We start from the raw sequence: 15,234 nt of genomic DNA on the forward strand, positions 1-15,234 counted from the left end.
ATTAGAACATAAAACTCTATTCCTCATTTCCTATAATTAGAGTCAGGAATTCTATGAAGTAACCATCATAATAAATACCCATAACTCACAGTTAAATAAGTTTAAATCTTCACAAATATCTGATGGTAAAATTCTTAGATATCCTGCATGCCAAAGCATCATTTTCCCTTAGGCTATGTAAATTAAACTGTATTTTTGACTAGCAGCAATGAGATAGAAAATATTAATTATATGAAGACTGAAAGTTAACAGTACATCAAGTAAATAAACTTCATTACTTTTTTAGAAAACAGAATTATCAACATGAATATTACTCATGAGAGAAAGAGGGAGAAGGAGAAAGGAGGTGAGCAGGAGAAGGAGAAAGGAGGTGAGCAGAAAGGGAAAGGGACCAACAGAGAGATGGGTAGAGTTAATAAACTTGAGGCACTTAGCTGTCAGCAGATGTTAGCTATTATTATACGCAAATTACACTGTATAGTAAATTGATAGGTGAGAGTAAGTTTTTTGTAGGAATATAAGCAATAACTTCAGAGGGAAATTAAATATCATTAAGGTCATGAAAGAAACTAAGGCGACTCATGTAAACTACAGGAAATTGAAGTGATAAGGAGGGTCATGATAAAGCCAGGTCTCCTCACTATATTATTAATAAAGTCGGAATTAAAATTTTATGCCCAATTGCTTATAACAAGTCCTTAAGAGCAAAGACACATAAAGACACAGAATACAATAATTATATTGCTTCTCAATTCGGATTCCATTATCAAAGGGACAATATCTATATAATAAGTATTAGAAATAGTGATGAATAATAGGTAAACATGTAATTGTAGTATATTTAAAAAATTTATTATATACATCTTCATATACAAATGAATTATATGCAGATATTTCTCATGTCCTTTTTAGATAATATTATATAAAAATTAATATAAGTCCTGTTAGATTAACTATGTAGTAAATTTCAAACTCTATTGCTCCATATCCCATTTGTAAATAAAAAAATGGGTTTTTATAAAACATTTGGGAAGCCAGGATTAGAACAAAGTGTACCTCATAGGTTGGGGCTCCATTTATACACTGACTTCTGTCAGTAAAAGGTCACTAGCATTTCTTCCAGCACAGGCAGTGCTATATAAGTAGGATGTGTGTAAACCAAAAAAAAAAAAAAAATCTTGGAGGTGATAAGAAGCATAAAAATGACAGTTGTCAATACTGTTATTGCTTAAGTATTGTAGAAACCCATTTGCTCTAATTAGCCCTAAGAATCCTCAAAAGGAGAATGTGCACAACCAATAAAAGTGATTTATTGGTAATAGATTCTGAAAATTTCTTTTACTGTTAGATTCACATCAAAGTATCACTTGATTTGTACTACTGACAATACTTATTGGATATTTTTCACACACACACACACACATTACCCACTTCACATGATCACAAAGCAAAGCCAAAAGACAAACAAAACAAAAACTAAAAGGAATTTTTAGTATTTTAAAACTTCAAATCATCATTTCAACATGCAAATTATAGCCAGATCTATCAAGCACTTTTTTTAAGTTTATAAAGAGCATGCTAAGAAATGTCCATCTTTTTAATCAACTATTAGCTACAGCTACCAAGGAGTTTATTTATACAGGAATCTATTTTTTATGACAAATTCAACTTTCTATTTTCCCATCTTCTAAAGACAAAAATATACACAAACATCGAAATACTAAGGAGAGTTGGCAAACATTTTTTCCTACTTAGTACGTTTTCTTTTAAATTTATTGAAACAATCACCCTGTAGCTTCTTAGTCTATGTATCCAGGTGGCAGGTTTCAAGATGCCCATATATAGCAGAGGTTCCCCATTTGGGCAAGTACAGCTTTTGTTTGTTTTGTTTTCTTAACAAAGAGCAAAAGGGGGTAAGCTCTCTGTTTTGGGGGAAACTGTCTTTGTTCCTTTGGCCCCCCTCATTCTCTCAATCCTTCTTTGGCTTGACAACACTCTAGCAATAAATCAGTATTGGCAAAACAAAACAAAACAAAAAACCCCCCAAAACCCTGCTTAATTATAATTAGTAAGAGGCTTATATACGTGATGTCTCTGACTGCTGTTGTCATGAAGTTTCTAAACACATTCAAACTTGCCTCTCACCATTTCTTAAGCAGTGAAACAATTTCAGAGAATGACTTACCCTCCCTTAATATAGTCAAGGAATGAAACTTCTGTTTCTACCACGAAAGAAAGTAACGTGACCTGAAAAAAGAAAAGAAAAAGGAGGCAGAATTACCTGCTAGTACTAATTGCATCCCCAAATGGACTTTTTTTCTGTTAGAGAGTAAATCATGTTTCCTAGTATTTTGAAAATTAATAAAGATATTATTCTTTATTAAAATTTACTAGGACTGATTTTTCTTACATTTAAAATTATCAGAAGAAAAGGGGCCAAAAAATTAAATGACTCCTTTCTATGACCAGTTTACTTCCTTTGAAGAACATGCAAATTATCTACAAGGACACTGTGTTACTTCCCATTTTAGATATAAAGGAAAGATGAAAGGAAGCTATAAAATGGTTAAAACTAAAAAATCAAAATCAGTGAGCTAAACCATATAAAAAGAAATGGGTGTTTTTGTCAGGGACCTGTAATGAGGCCATCTAATATTTTAAATGCCTTGCTTTATAAAAATCTTTTAAAAGGAAACTTGGAGGGAACTTATATTTTCTTCTCCCAAGGACAGTTAATCATAGGATAAAATTTTCAGTATATTTTTTATCAAAATAGGATGATTTTGATTTTTCACAATTTTAACATACTTTCATCTTTGCACCTTCCTGTACTGATTTAGTCCAGCATTTCCACAGAGTTGTCAATTTTAATGCACTATAAACAAATACTTTCACATCTTATAAAACAAGTCTTAAGTATAGCCTATAAAGAGTATATTTCTTATTACAACTTACACTTTTTCACTTCTACTTGATTTTCTCTAGTGTGATTTTATTGAAGAATTCATAATAAAATTTCATCTCTCAGAGGCCATTCAACCCCTAGGACAACTTGCAGGAAGCTGGGTCACTACCTCCTATAATGTGTTCTCCATTACAATTCCCATAGCAAGTTAATTTTTTATTATATACATTCACATTAAAACTCTAAGTGAAACAGCGCAGTTTTTAGTAGCTTTTATTCAATACAAAATGTTATATATATTTTTTATTCATTTATTTGAATCCTTAATGAATAACATAAAATTTGACTTACTGTTCCTGAATTAGTATATTTCTTCTTTTTTCCTTTCTTTTTGGGATTTATCACCTTAAAGAGCAGATAAAACAATTACAATGTCAGGTTTTATACTGAAATATTTTAAAAATGTGTAGTCCAACCTGGTGCCTTTCACTTCTTGTCATGAAGGCATTTATTTATTCCCTTACAAATGCCTTTAGTATGACTGCTAGATAGTCTATCAGCCAAAACTTCTCTGCAAAAGCTACTAGTGATCATCTTATATCAAAATATATTTTCAGTAATATTCTTTCAGTAATATTCTTCTCAGTAACTTTATGCATTGATGACCCTACCCATTTACATCTTCTTGATGTGAGAGAGATTTTTAATATTCAAGGTCCCAAATAATAGTGATTGCTTTGTAGAAAAACTATGGGTTTCTCTAATAAATAAAATATATCCAAGAGACATAATACATTTGATTTGATTAAATGCACTAACATGACAAATCACCCAAATATGTGAATATTTATGGGCTCTACTTATTGCTTTTAATGGTAATAATTTCCATCAGATACATAATAACGTGTAAAAGTTTGGAGTACTTGTGGGAGTCCCAGTGGGAGTCACACCGGTTCACAAACTTAGAAATAGGCTGACTGACTGAGGACCCAACTGTACACCCTGAAAAGGAACCATGGCCCAGGACCACCCTACTCAACAAAAGTACTGGAGCCAGTCTCATCCACCCACCACCAGACATAATCCACACTCACCTGAGCCCCTAGTAACAAGCATACCGACTGCAGATCCCACAGTAGACCTAGCAACAGCCTTAAAACTAGCTCCAAACCAGCACAACTGCAATTCTGAAGGTAGTCCCATAAGCCTGGGGAACCACCAGGAGAAGGTCTTTACCTGCCAAAATGATCTGTAAAGCAGTAGGAGGTGTTTATTTATTTACTTATTTGTTTTCATTTTAGGATTTTATTTAATTTTAAGTTGGATTTTATTTAATTTTAATTTTAAGTTATTATCCATGGGCTTTTCATCATCCCATTTAATTCTGCCTGGCTGAGAATCATACCCTACAAGGTAGTGAAGCTAAGAAAACATCCATAGGGACCACCTCCTCTTTGTCTCATCTTATCAGCAGTTATAAAGACTCTTTACAAGAATATAAAAGTAACTTGTGTGTTTTCTTTTTTGCACAAAGCCTTTAAAAGAATAAATGTAGAAAAAGATTTTAGCCATTATTGGAGTCAAAAACAACAAGAACCCCAATCTAATTACATCCCAGCTCCCACAGTTGCTAATTGTTTCCGTTCCTTAGATGCTCCTGCTGCTTGGGTTGTTTCTGGTTTTGTTTTTAACATTTCGTTTTGTTTTATTTTATAATTTTTTTCAATTTTGTCCTTTTTATTTTTTAAATTTATTTTTTATTGAAGTGTAGTTGATTTACAATGTTATGCCAATCTCTGCTGAACAGCAAAGTGACTCAGCTTTACATATATATACATTCTTTATTTAATATTCTTTTCCATTATGGTTTATCTCGGGAGATTGGATATAGTTCCCTGTGCTATACAGTACGACCTTGTTGTCTATCCACTCTAAATGTAATGGTTTGCATCTACGAATCCCAAATTCCCAGTCCATCCCTCTCCCCCCACCCCCTTGGCAACCACAAGTCTGATCTCTATGTCTGTGAGTCTGTTTCTGTTTTGTAGATAGGTTCATTTGTGCCATATTTTAGATTCTACATATAAGTGATATCATATAGTATTTGTCTTTCTCTTTCTGACTTAGTATGATAATCTCTAAGTTGCATCCATGTTGCTGCAAATGGCATTATTTTGTTCTTTTTTATGACTGAGTAGTATTCCACTGTATATATGTACCACATCTTCTTTATCCATTCATCTGTCAATGGACATTTAGGTTGTTTCCATGTTTTGGCTATTGTGAATAGTGCTGCTATGAATATAGGGATGCATGCATCTTTTTGAATTATAGTTTTGTTTGGGTATACACCCAGGAGTGGGATTGCTGGATCATATGGTAATTCTATTTTTAGTTTTCTGAGGAACCTCCATACTGTTTTCCATAGTGGCTGCACCAACTTACATTGCCACCAACAGTGTAGGAGGGTTCTCTTTTCTCCACACCCTCTCCAACATTTGTTCTTTGTAGATTTTTTAAATGATAGCCATTTTGACTGGTGTGAGGTGGTACCACATTGTAGTTTTGATTTGCATTTCTCTAATAATTAGTGATTTTGAGCATCTTTTCATGTGCTTTTTGGCCATCTATATGTCTTCTTTGGAGAAATGTCTATTAAGGGCTTCTGCCCATTTTTTGATTGGGTTCTTTGTTTTTTTTGTTGCTGTTGAGTTGTATGAGCTGTTGGTATATTTTGGAGATTAAGCCCCTGTTGGTTGCATCATTTGCAAATATTTTTCTCCCCTTCCGTAGGTTGTCTTTTTGCTTATTTTATGGTTTCCTTTGCTATGCAAAAGCTTGTAAGTTTGATTAGGTACCATTTATTTATTTTTGTTTTTATTCCTATTGCCTTGGGAGATGAACCAAAGAAAACATTGGTACAATTTATGTCAGAGAATGTTTTGCCTGTGCTCTCATCTAGGAGTTTTATGGTGTCATATCTTATGTTTAAGTCATTAAGCCATTTTGAGTTTATTTTTGTGCATGGTGTGAGGGTGTGTTCTAACTTCACTGATTTACATGCAGCTGTCCAACGTTCCCAGCAAAACTTGCTGAAGAGACTGTCTGTTTCTTATTTTATATTCTTGCCTCCTTTGTTAAAGATTAATTTACCATAGGTGTGTAGATTTATTTCTGGGCTCTCTATTTTGTTCCATTGATCCGTATGTCTGTTTTTGTACCAACACCACTTTATTTATTGTAGCTTTGTAGTACTGTCTGAAGTCTGGGAGAGTTATACCTCCTGCTTTGTTTTTGTTCCTCAGGGTTGGCAATTCTGGGTGTTTTATGGTTCCATATAAAATTCTGGATTATTTGTTCTAGTTCTGTGAAAATGTCATAGGCAATTTGATAGGGATTGCATTAAATCTGTAGATGGCTTTGGGTAGTATTGCCATTTTAACAATACCAATTCTTCCAATCCAAGAGCACGTGATATATTTCCATGTCTTTGAATCCTCTTTAATTTCCTTTATTAATGTTTTAGAGTATTTTATAGTTCTCAGCATATAAGTCTTTCGCCTCCTTGGTCAGGTTTATTCCTAAGCATTTTATTTTTTTGGTGCAATTTTGAAAGGTATTGTTTTGTTTTACATTCCCTTTCTGATATTTCATTGTTAGTGTAAGGAAATGAAACCAATTTCTGAATGTTAATCTTGTATCCTGCTACTTTGCTAAATTCATTTATTAGATCTAGAAGTTTTTGTGTGGAGTCCTTACGGTTTTCTATGTATAGTATCATGTCATCTGCATATAGTGACAATTTTACCTCTTCCCTTCCAATTTGGATGCCTTTCTTTGTCTTGTCTGATTCCTGTGGCTGGACTTCCAATTCTATCTTGAATACACGTGGTGAGAGTGGGAATCCTTGTCTTGTTCCAGATTTTAATGGGAAGGCTTTTACCATTGAGTATTTCACCATTGAGTATTCACTATTGAGTATTATATTGGCTGTGGGTCCGTCATAAATGGCTTTTATTATGTTGAGATATATTCCCTCTATTCCCACTTTGGTAAGAGTTTTTTTTATCATGAATGGATGTTGAATTTTGTCAAATGCTTTTTCTGCATCTGTTGAGATGATCATGTAGTTTTTGACTTTTCTTTAATGTGGTGTATTGCATTGATTGATTTGTGTATGTTGAGCCATCCTTGTGAGCTTGGAATGAATACCACTTGGTCATGGTGTATGATATTTTTATGTGCTGTTGGATTCAGTTTGCTAATATTTTATTGAGAATTTTTGCATCTATATTCACCAAAGATATTGGTCTGTAATTTTCTTTGTTGATGGTATCTTTGTCTGGTTTTGGTACAGGGTGATGGTGGCTTCATAGATGTCTTTGGGAGTGTTCCCTCTTCTTCAATCTTTTGGAAGAGTTTGAGAAAAATAGGTATAAGTTCTTCTTTGTATGTTTGGTAGAATTCAACTGTGAAGCCATCTGGTCCTTTTGTTTGTAGCGAGATTTTTATTATTTTTTTTACTACAGATTTTATTTCACTTCTAGTGATCAGTCTGCTCAGTTATCTCTTTCTTCTTGATTCAATTTTGGTGGGCTGTATGTTTCTAGAAAGTTGTCCATTTCTTCTAGGTTGTCAAATTTGTTGGTGTATAATTGTTCATGGTATGTTTTCATGTTTCTGTGGTATAAGTTGAGATTTCTCCTTTTTCATTTCTTATTTTGTTTTTTGGGGTTCGCTTTCTTTTCTTTTTGGTGAGCCTGGTCAGAGGTATGTCATCTTTGCTTATCCTCTCAAAGAACCAGCTCTTGGTTTTATTGATTTTTTGTTTTTCACTGTTTTGATAATCTCTGTTTTATTCATTTCCTCCCTGATCTTTATTATTTCCTTCCTTCTTTTGGCTTTAGGTTTTGTTGGTTCTTCTCTTTATAATTCTTTTAAGTGGTAGGTTAGGTTGTTTATTTGAGATTTTTCTTGCTTTTTGAGGAAGGCCTGTATTGCTATGAACTTCCCTCTAAGAACTGCTTTTGCTGCATCTTATAGATTTTGTATGGTTGTGTTTTCATTGTCATTTGTCTCAAGGTATTTGTTAATTTCCTTTTTGATTTCCTCTTTGACCCATTGGTTTTTTAGTAGCATGTTGTTCAGTCTCCATGGAATCATTTTTTTCCTCATTTCTTTTCTTGTGGTTGATTTCTAGCTTCATGCTGTTGTAGTCAGAGAAGATGTTTGAAATAATTTCTATACTCTTAAATTTGTTGAGGTTAGCTTTGTGCCCTAGTATGTGGTCAATCCTAGAAAATGTTTGATATGCACTTGAAAAGAATGTGTATTCTGTTTTTTTTTTTTTTTTTGGATGTAATATCCTGAAAAATATCAATTAAGTCTAACTGTTCTATTGTATAATTTAGGATTTCTGTTGCCTTATTGATTTTCTGTCTAGAAGATATGTCCATTGATGTGATTGGGGTATTAAAGTCTCCTACTGTTAATGTATTCCCATCAATTTCTCCCTTTATGTCTGTTAGTATTTATTTTATGTATTTGGGTGTTTCTATATTAGGTGCATATATGTTGATGAGTGTGAAATCCTCTCATGTATTGATCTTTTCTTCATTATATCGTGTCCTTTATCACCTTTGCTTTAAAGTCTATTTTGTCTGATATGAGTATTGCAACACCCTCTTTCTTTTCATTTCCGTTTGCATGAAATATCTTTTCCATCCCCTCGCTGCTTTCAATCTATGTATATCCTTTGCCCTAAGGGGGGGTTTCTTTCTCTTGCAGGCAGCATATTGTAAGCTCTTGTTTTTTATCCAGGCTACCACTCTATGCCTTTTGATTGGAGCATTCTGTCCCTTGACATTTAAGGTAATTATTGATACATATGTATTTATTGCCATATTAGACCTTGTTTTCCAGTTGATTCTTTGTTTCTTCTTTGTTCCTTTCTTTTTGCTTTTCTTTTGTCATTGGATCATTTCCTTTTATTTTATGCTTGCGTTCTCTTCTTTTTGGTTTTTGTGAATCTCTTGTATGTTTTTGATTTGTGGTTGCCCTGTTTTTCAAGTACATTATCCTCTTCCTATATCTGCTTGCTTTAGACTGATAGTCATATAGATGGAAACACATTCTAAACAACACCAAGAATCTGCATTTTCTTACTCTCCTTCCCCACATTTTATGATTTTGATGTCCTTTTTTTACATCTTCATGTTTATCCTTTTGCTGTTCCTTGTATTTATCATCACTTTCACAAATAGGTTTTTTTTTTAATCTTTTTGATCTGTGTACTGGCTAATTTAAGTGATTTACTTTCAAATTATGATTTCCTCTTTCCTATGTCTTCTTGCTCTTTTTCTGTTTAGAGAAAATATTTCAATATTTCTTCTAGGATAGGTTTAGTATTGCTGTATTCTTTTAGTTTTTCCTTGTCTGAGAAATTCTTTATTTCTCCTCCTATTCTAAATGATAATCTTGCTGGGTAGAATATTCTAGGTTGTAGATTTTTCCCTTTCAAGACGTTGAATATGTTTTGCCACTCCCTTCTAGCCTGCAGTGTTTCTGTAGAGAAATCAGCTGACGGCTTTATGGGGGTTCCCTTGTAAAGAACTCTTTGTTTTTCTTTTGATCCTTTAGAATCTTCTCTTTGTCTTTAACTTTTGTCATTTTTATTACAATATGTCTTGATGTAGGTCTGTTTGGATTCATCTTGTTTGGGACTCTCTGTGCTTCCCGTAACTGGATATCTGCTTCCTTCTTTAGGTTTGGGAAGTTTTCAGCCATGATTTCTTCAAATACATTTTCAATCCCCTTTTCTCGTTCTTCTCCTTCTGGAATCCCTATTATGCATAGATTGGCACATTTTATATTATTCCATTAGTCTCATATTGCTTTCATTTTTTTTTTTTTTTTTGCATTTGACATTCTATCTGTTGCTCTGATTGGGTAATTTCCATTATTCTATCTTCAAGATTACTTATTCTTTCTTCTGCATTATTCATTCTGCTACTCACTGCCTTTAGCTCAGCTTTCATCTCAGCAAATTAATTTTCTAAATTTTCTTGGCTCCTCCTTATAGTTTCTAGTCCTTTTTACAGTAATCTGCATTTCTGTCCATAGCCTTTCTTAATTGCTTCAGTATTTTCATTACCTCCTTTTTGAACTTGGTGTCTATTAGACTGAAGAGATCTGTTTCATTGTTTGTTCCTTCAGGGGAATTCTCTTGGGCTTTTAATGGAAGTGGTTCCTCTGCTTCTTCATTTTGCTTATATGTCTCTTTCTCTGTGAGTTTAGGGGAAACAGCTATCTACTGTAGTATTGGAGGGCTATTTATATACAGGAGCCTCCCTGCATAGCTTGTACGGGTTTAATATTTTTTTGTCATGAGGGCTGTTTTTGGTTTGGATGATTGCCATCTCTTTCCTCAGTGTGTGCTGGCCATTTTCCCCTTGATAAGGGGTGTGCAGGCACGTGGCTCATGTGGGCTCCCAGGAAGGTGGAGGCAGAGGTTGGCTCTGGGTTGTAGGACCCTTGGCAGCCATGGTGGGTCATGCACCTTCCCAGGGAATCTGGGGCAGCTGTTGGTGCCCAGTCACAGAACCCTCTCTGGTGGTGGCAGGCTGTGCATGCTCCCAGGAAAGCAGGAGCTGTGGTTGGCTCCCCGTCACAGGACCCTTGGCAGTGTTCTGCACCTGCCTCTGGAGTCCGAGATGGCAGTGGCAGCTTGTACCTACCTCTGGAGCTCATATAGATGATGCCCTGCCACCTGAGAGTGTGTGTGGAGAAAGAAGCTCCTATGGTGGGCCCACCCCTCTCCTCACATGTCCCCCAACAATAGCACCCTCCCTGTCTGGTGGGCCCAGGCCTCCTCTCACACCACACTCTACCCCCCTCAGGCTGTCTTCATGCAGCCAACCCCAGTCCTCTCCCCCGGGTCTGACCAGCAAAGTCCAAGCGCTTCAGCACACAGCCCCCACCTGCACCAGCGATGAGTGTCTCAGGTTGAGGAGTGCTGGGTGGGTGGCACTGACCATGTGTGCAGGTCTCTCTGTGCTTTGCCCTCTGTAAACTGGTTGCTGTGCTCTCCTCAGAGGCTCCAAAGCTCCCTCTCTGTCCTTACTGATCTCCTTGCCAGTAAGGGGACTTCCCAGTGTGTGGAAAACTTTACCCTTTCACAGCTCCTTCCCAGGAGCACAGGTCCTGTCCTGATTCCTTTCTCTCTCTCTCTTTTTTTTCCTCTTTTTTCTTTTGCCTTATCCAGAGATTTTTCTTGCCTTTTTGGAAGTCTGAGGTCTTCTGCCAGAATTCAGTAGATGTTCTATGAGAATTGCTCCACATGTAGATGTATTTTTGATGTAATTTGTGAGAGAAGGTAAGCTCCATGTCCTACTCCTCCACCTTCTTAATCCGATCTCAAGTAGGGGGTTTTTAAAAGCTCAGGCATATTGCTGGGGATCAAGAAGACCAAATGCTTATGCAGGACTGTATGCATGGCCAGGGAAGACCTTAAGGAAGCCCTAATCCTTCAACTCTGACTGACTTTGAGTCTCTGTTGAAACAGCAAGTGAAAGCCAAGGCAGAATTTTATAATTGGAGCATATAAGAAGTGCACCAACATACACAAATCTCTGTCAAATCATGTGTTGACCACTAGCTACCAAGGCACAGACTGAAATGACCCACTCGGCAAAGAAAACAGACTTTACATAATTACTCCAGGAAAGTAACTAAACAAACAAACAGCAACAACAACAAATCCCGGAAAAGCAGGGGATCTGATCTCCAGTGTTACTATATTATATTTTTTAAAACTTTCCAACATTCAACAACAACCAAAAATACAGGACATGCATAGAAACAAGAAAGTATGGCCCATACAGAGGAAAAAAGCAATCAATAGAAACTGCCCCTGGGAACTTGTAGATATGGGATTTATTTAATAAATTCTTCAAATCAGCTACTATAAATATGTTTAAAAAACTAAAGAAGCTATATATAAAGAAATAAAGTATGAAACAATGTCTCACCAAATAGAAAAATCAATAAGTAGGTCAAAATTATAAAAAAAGAACCAAGTAGAAATTCTCAACTTAAAAAGCACAGTAACAAATGAAAAATTTGCTAGAGGAGCTAAATAGAACATTTGAGCTGGCAGAAGAAATAATGAGTGATATTGAAGATGGGTCAGTTGAGATTTTCTAGTTTAAGAAAGAAAAAGAAAAAAATATGAACTTGTGAGATATGATCAAGCATAACATATATATATATATATATATATATATATACATGGAGTACCAAAAGGAGAAGGGAGAGTGAAAGGGGCAGAAAGAATATTTGAAGGAATAATTGTTGAAAATTTCCATGGTTGCCTCAACAAAACTGAATCGCTTACATGTGTGCAGAAAATGAAGTTTCCAGTGTATTGGACCAAGAGCTAGCTGTCCATCGAAATTCTAAAACTACTTAGACAAAACATATAATGTTCCTCCAGATTTTCTTCAGACTGATCTCTTCTATTGATAATATGAATAATAAGAACACATTTTTATTTGAAGTTATGGCACAAATATTCATGCAGGTATTTAATAAGGAATAATTGTTACTAAGCTTCTTTGTCATAACATCAGATGTGACACCAATCTCATTAAGCAAGCTTTGTTGGATAAGAGAGATCCAAAGAGAAGAAGACATTTTAAAGCTAAGAAAACTCAAAATAATTGATCTTTGGAGCATTATGTGACTGGCAGTAAATGAATTCTAAGTACAAGGAGGACTAGTATGCATGTGTTGTTTCTCCTCAGCCTTGAGGGTTTGGAGAAAAAAACAGGCATCCATACAAGTACAACCTGTCTTATATTACTTCTACTGTCTATTTAGAGCCTTAATATTCTGTCTCCGAAAGACCCAGATAGAAAAATTGATCCATTACTCCAACTTTGTCTTTGCCTGGGTAGCTTTCTTGGGATAAGTTTGCTGCACCCCACTCTAGATATCTCATAGTCAACTAGGTATACATAGCACCTATCAGATAATCTAAATGCATTTTACGTGTTTGTCTCTCCCATTAGACAGTGAAATTTTCATTCATTGCTGTATCCTTGGGGCCTAATATAGAGTGTGGAATATAGAAGTCATGTCATAAATATTTTATTCATAAACTAATAAATGAATGAATGCATGGAATACAACTGCTTTAGCCTAGTAAGAAGGTGATAGGAGAAGGAGATTCCTCCACTCTTAACTTAAAGGAGGTCAATTTTAGTGTCAAATAGTGCCAATCTGGCAGGAAAGAGTTATCATTATTGACTAAGTACTGAGATATTCTCCTTTGCTAATGATGTATATTAAATTTAAAAAATCACAGAGGGAACTTCCTGGTGGTCCAGTGGTTAAGAGTTCACCTTCCAATGCAAGGGGTGCGGGTTTGATCCCTGGTTGGGGAGCTAAGATCCTACATGCCTCAGAGCCAAAAAACCAAAACATAAAACAGAAGCAATATTGTAACAAATTCAATAAAGATTTTAAAAATGGTCCACATCAAAAATGTCTTTAAAAAAAGTCACAGAGAATGTACAGATAACAAAGCTCAAGGATTAACAGTGCTAGAACATACTTTATGCTCAACACGTACCTGGTAGTTAACTGGCAAGATAGGTTTAAGGCAGAAATAACTAGTGTGTTTGCTTTAATAACTTGGATTTCTTTAATGACTGAATCCTACTTTCTCATTTCCTTCAGTTTTCATCTAAATAACAACTAAGATGTTCAAACATACTAAGCAAAAAAACGACTTGTTATGTTAACACCATGCCGACACAGAAAATTTTTCTATTTTTATTAAAAAAGGATTGAGGAAGAGCTTAGGAAGGCAAAACATAAAGGCTGAAGCTCAAGGGAGAATAAACTTGTATCTATATTGAATGTTTTTAAAATAAACAAAGGTTTCATAGGCAAGAATTTTTAAATCACTCAAAGTAGATTTGAAAGACCACGTGATTTGAAGAGAAATACTATTGTTTAATCTCAAAAACCAATCTGCTCAATAAGTTTAAAGATTCTTACACATATTGGTAACCTTTGGCAATTATCTTTTGTAAAAACCTATACTTTAAAAGAATATATATACTTATTCCAGAGAAAAATAATAATAAAATAAAATTCCTCTTACCTCATATATATTGAACTGTGATTGCCCTCTAGAAAGTTCCCTATAGCTTGTTGTAAATTCTCCAATGAAATCATGACTAAAATTAAGGGGAAAAATATACATAGTATTAGTTTTCATACATTTGTTAATTATGTTTTAAAGCTTTAAAAAATATAGTTTAATCATGAAAAATGCTTGATATTATTATGAACATAACAACGTGATAATTTAAAACACACTGATACATAATTTCATTGTTCTTTAATTGTTACGCATACCCAAAATTACATTTTGCTAGTATTCAAAAAATATTTAATTTATCCCACCAATGCTAATATTTCAAATAGGTATATTAAGTTTAATAACTCATATCTCAAAAGCATTTCATCATCTATGCTATCCAAATGATTAACTATTAATTAGGATGAAAGTTTAAGACACTCAAAAATTTATTATTATCCATATCAATAATCACAAATATAATATACAAAATCTTCAAACTCTTCTATGACCAGGATGTAATAGGACACTAGTTTTAAAAGGGACATTATTATTATTATTATTATTATTATTATTATTTTTTTTTTTTTTTTTGCGGTACGCGGGCCTCTCACTTTTGTGGCCTCTCCCGCTGCGGAGCACAGGCTCCGGACGCGCAGGCCCAGTGGCCATGGCTCACGGGCCCAGCCGCTCCACGGCACGCGGGATCCTCCCGGACCGGGGCATGAACCCGTGTCCCCTGCATCGGCAGGCGGACTCTCAACCGCTGCGCCACCAGGGAAGCCCCAAAGGGACACTATTTTTAAACATTAACATGGAGAATATTCACCAAGCCTTAAACTAATAATTTTAAAGTACATTGTTAATACAAAACATGGTTATTCTAAACTTCTTTACCTTAAAGCAATCATCACTGCCTTCTCAGAAAGCAGAACTTCTACAGGTGCCTTCTCAGTTTAGGTGTGGAAGGGTAAGGATTGAGAAAGCATATGTTAGTTCTCAATATAAAATCCTTACCAATGTGATTACTGAGGCTGGCTTATGCAACTGTAAAACAGATCTTATGCATGCACCAGTTTAGAAGGGAGGTGTATTCTACTACTCTGCACTAATTTAATGGTCAACACTAGGTTGAACACACACTGCTGAGAAATAAACATAAAATGCTGGTATTTGGTGC

The 15,234-nt window shown here is 35.0% G+C and overlaps 1 protein-coding gene across 3 annotated transcripts in view; it reads right to left on the reverse strand.

The window, feature by feature from the left end:
* Positions 1 to 15,234, reverse strand: part of CPNE8 (copine 8) — a 310,582-nt gene that overhangs the window by 71,252 nt on the left and 224,096 nt on the right. For all 3 annotated transcript variants that reach the window (XM_029205052.1, XM_029205053.1, XM_029205054.1), the window contains exons 11-13: positions 14,076 to 14,151; positions 3,257 to 3,310; positions 2,186 to 2,247 (exon numbers count right to left, since the gene is read on the reverse strand). In XM_029205052.1, the coding sequence (XP_029060885.1) occupies positions 2,186 to 2,247; positions 3,257 to 3,310; positions 14,076 to 14,151 (192 nt within the window). The remainder of the gene's footprint in view (positions 1 to 2,185; positions 2,248 to 3,256; positions 3,311 to 14,075; positions 14,152 to 15,234) is intronic.

Source organism: Monodon monoceros, unplaced genomic scaffold (genome assembly GCF_005190385.1).
Source record: "Monodon monoceros isolate NGI ecotype Baffin Bay Population unplaced genomic scaffold, NGI_Narwhal_1 Super_Scaffold_6, whole genome shotgun sequence".
Taxonomy (NCBI): Eukaryota; Metazoa; Chordata; class Mammalia; order Artiodactyla; family Monodontidae; genus Monodon; species Monodon monoceros.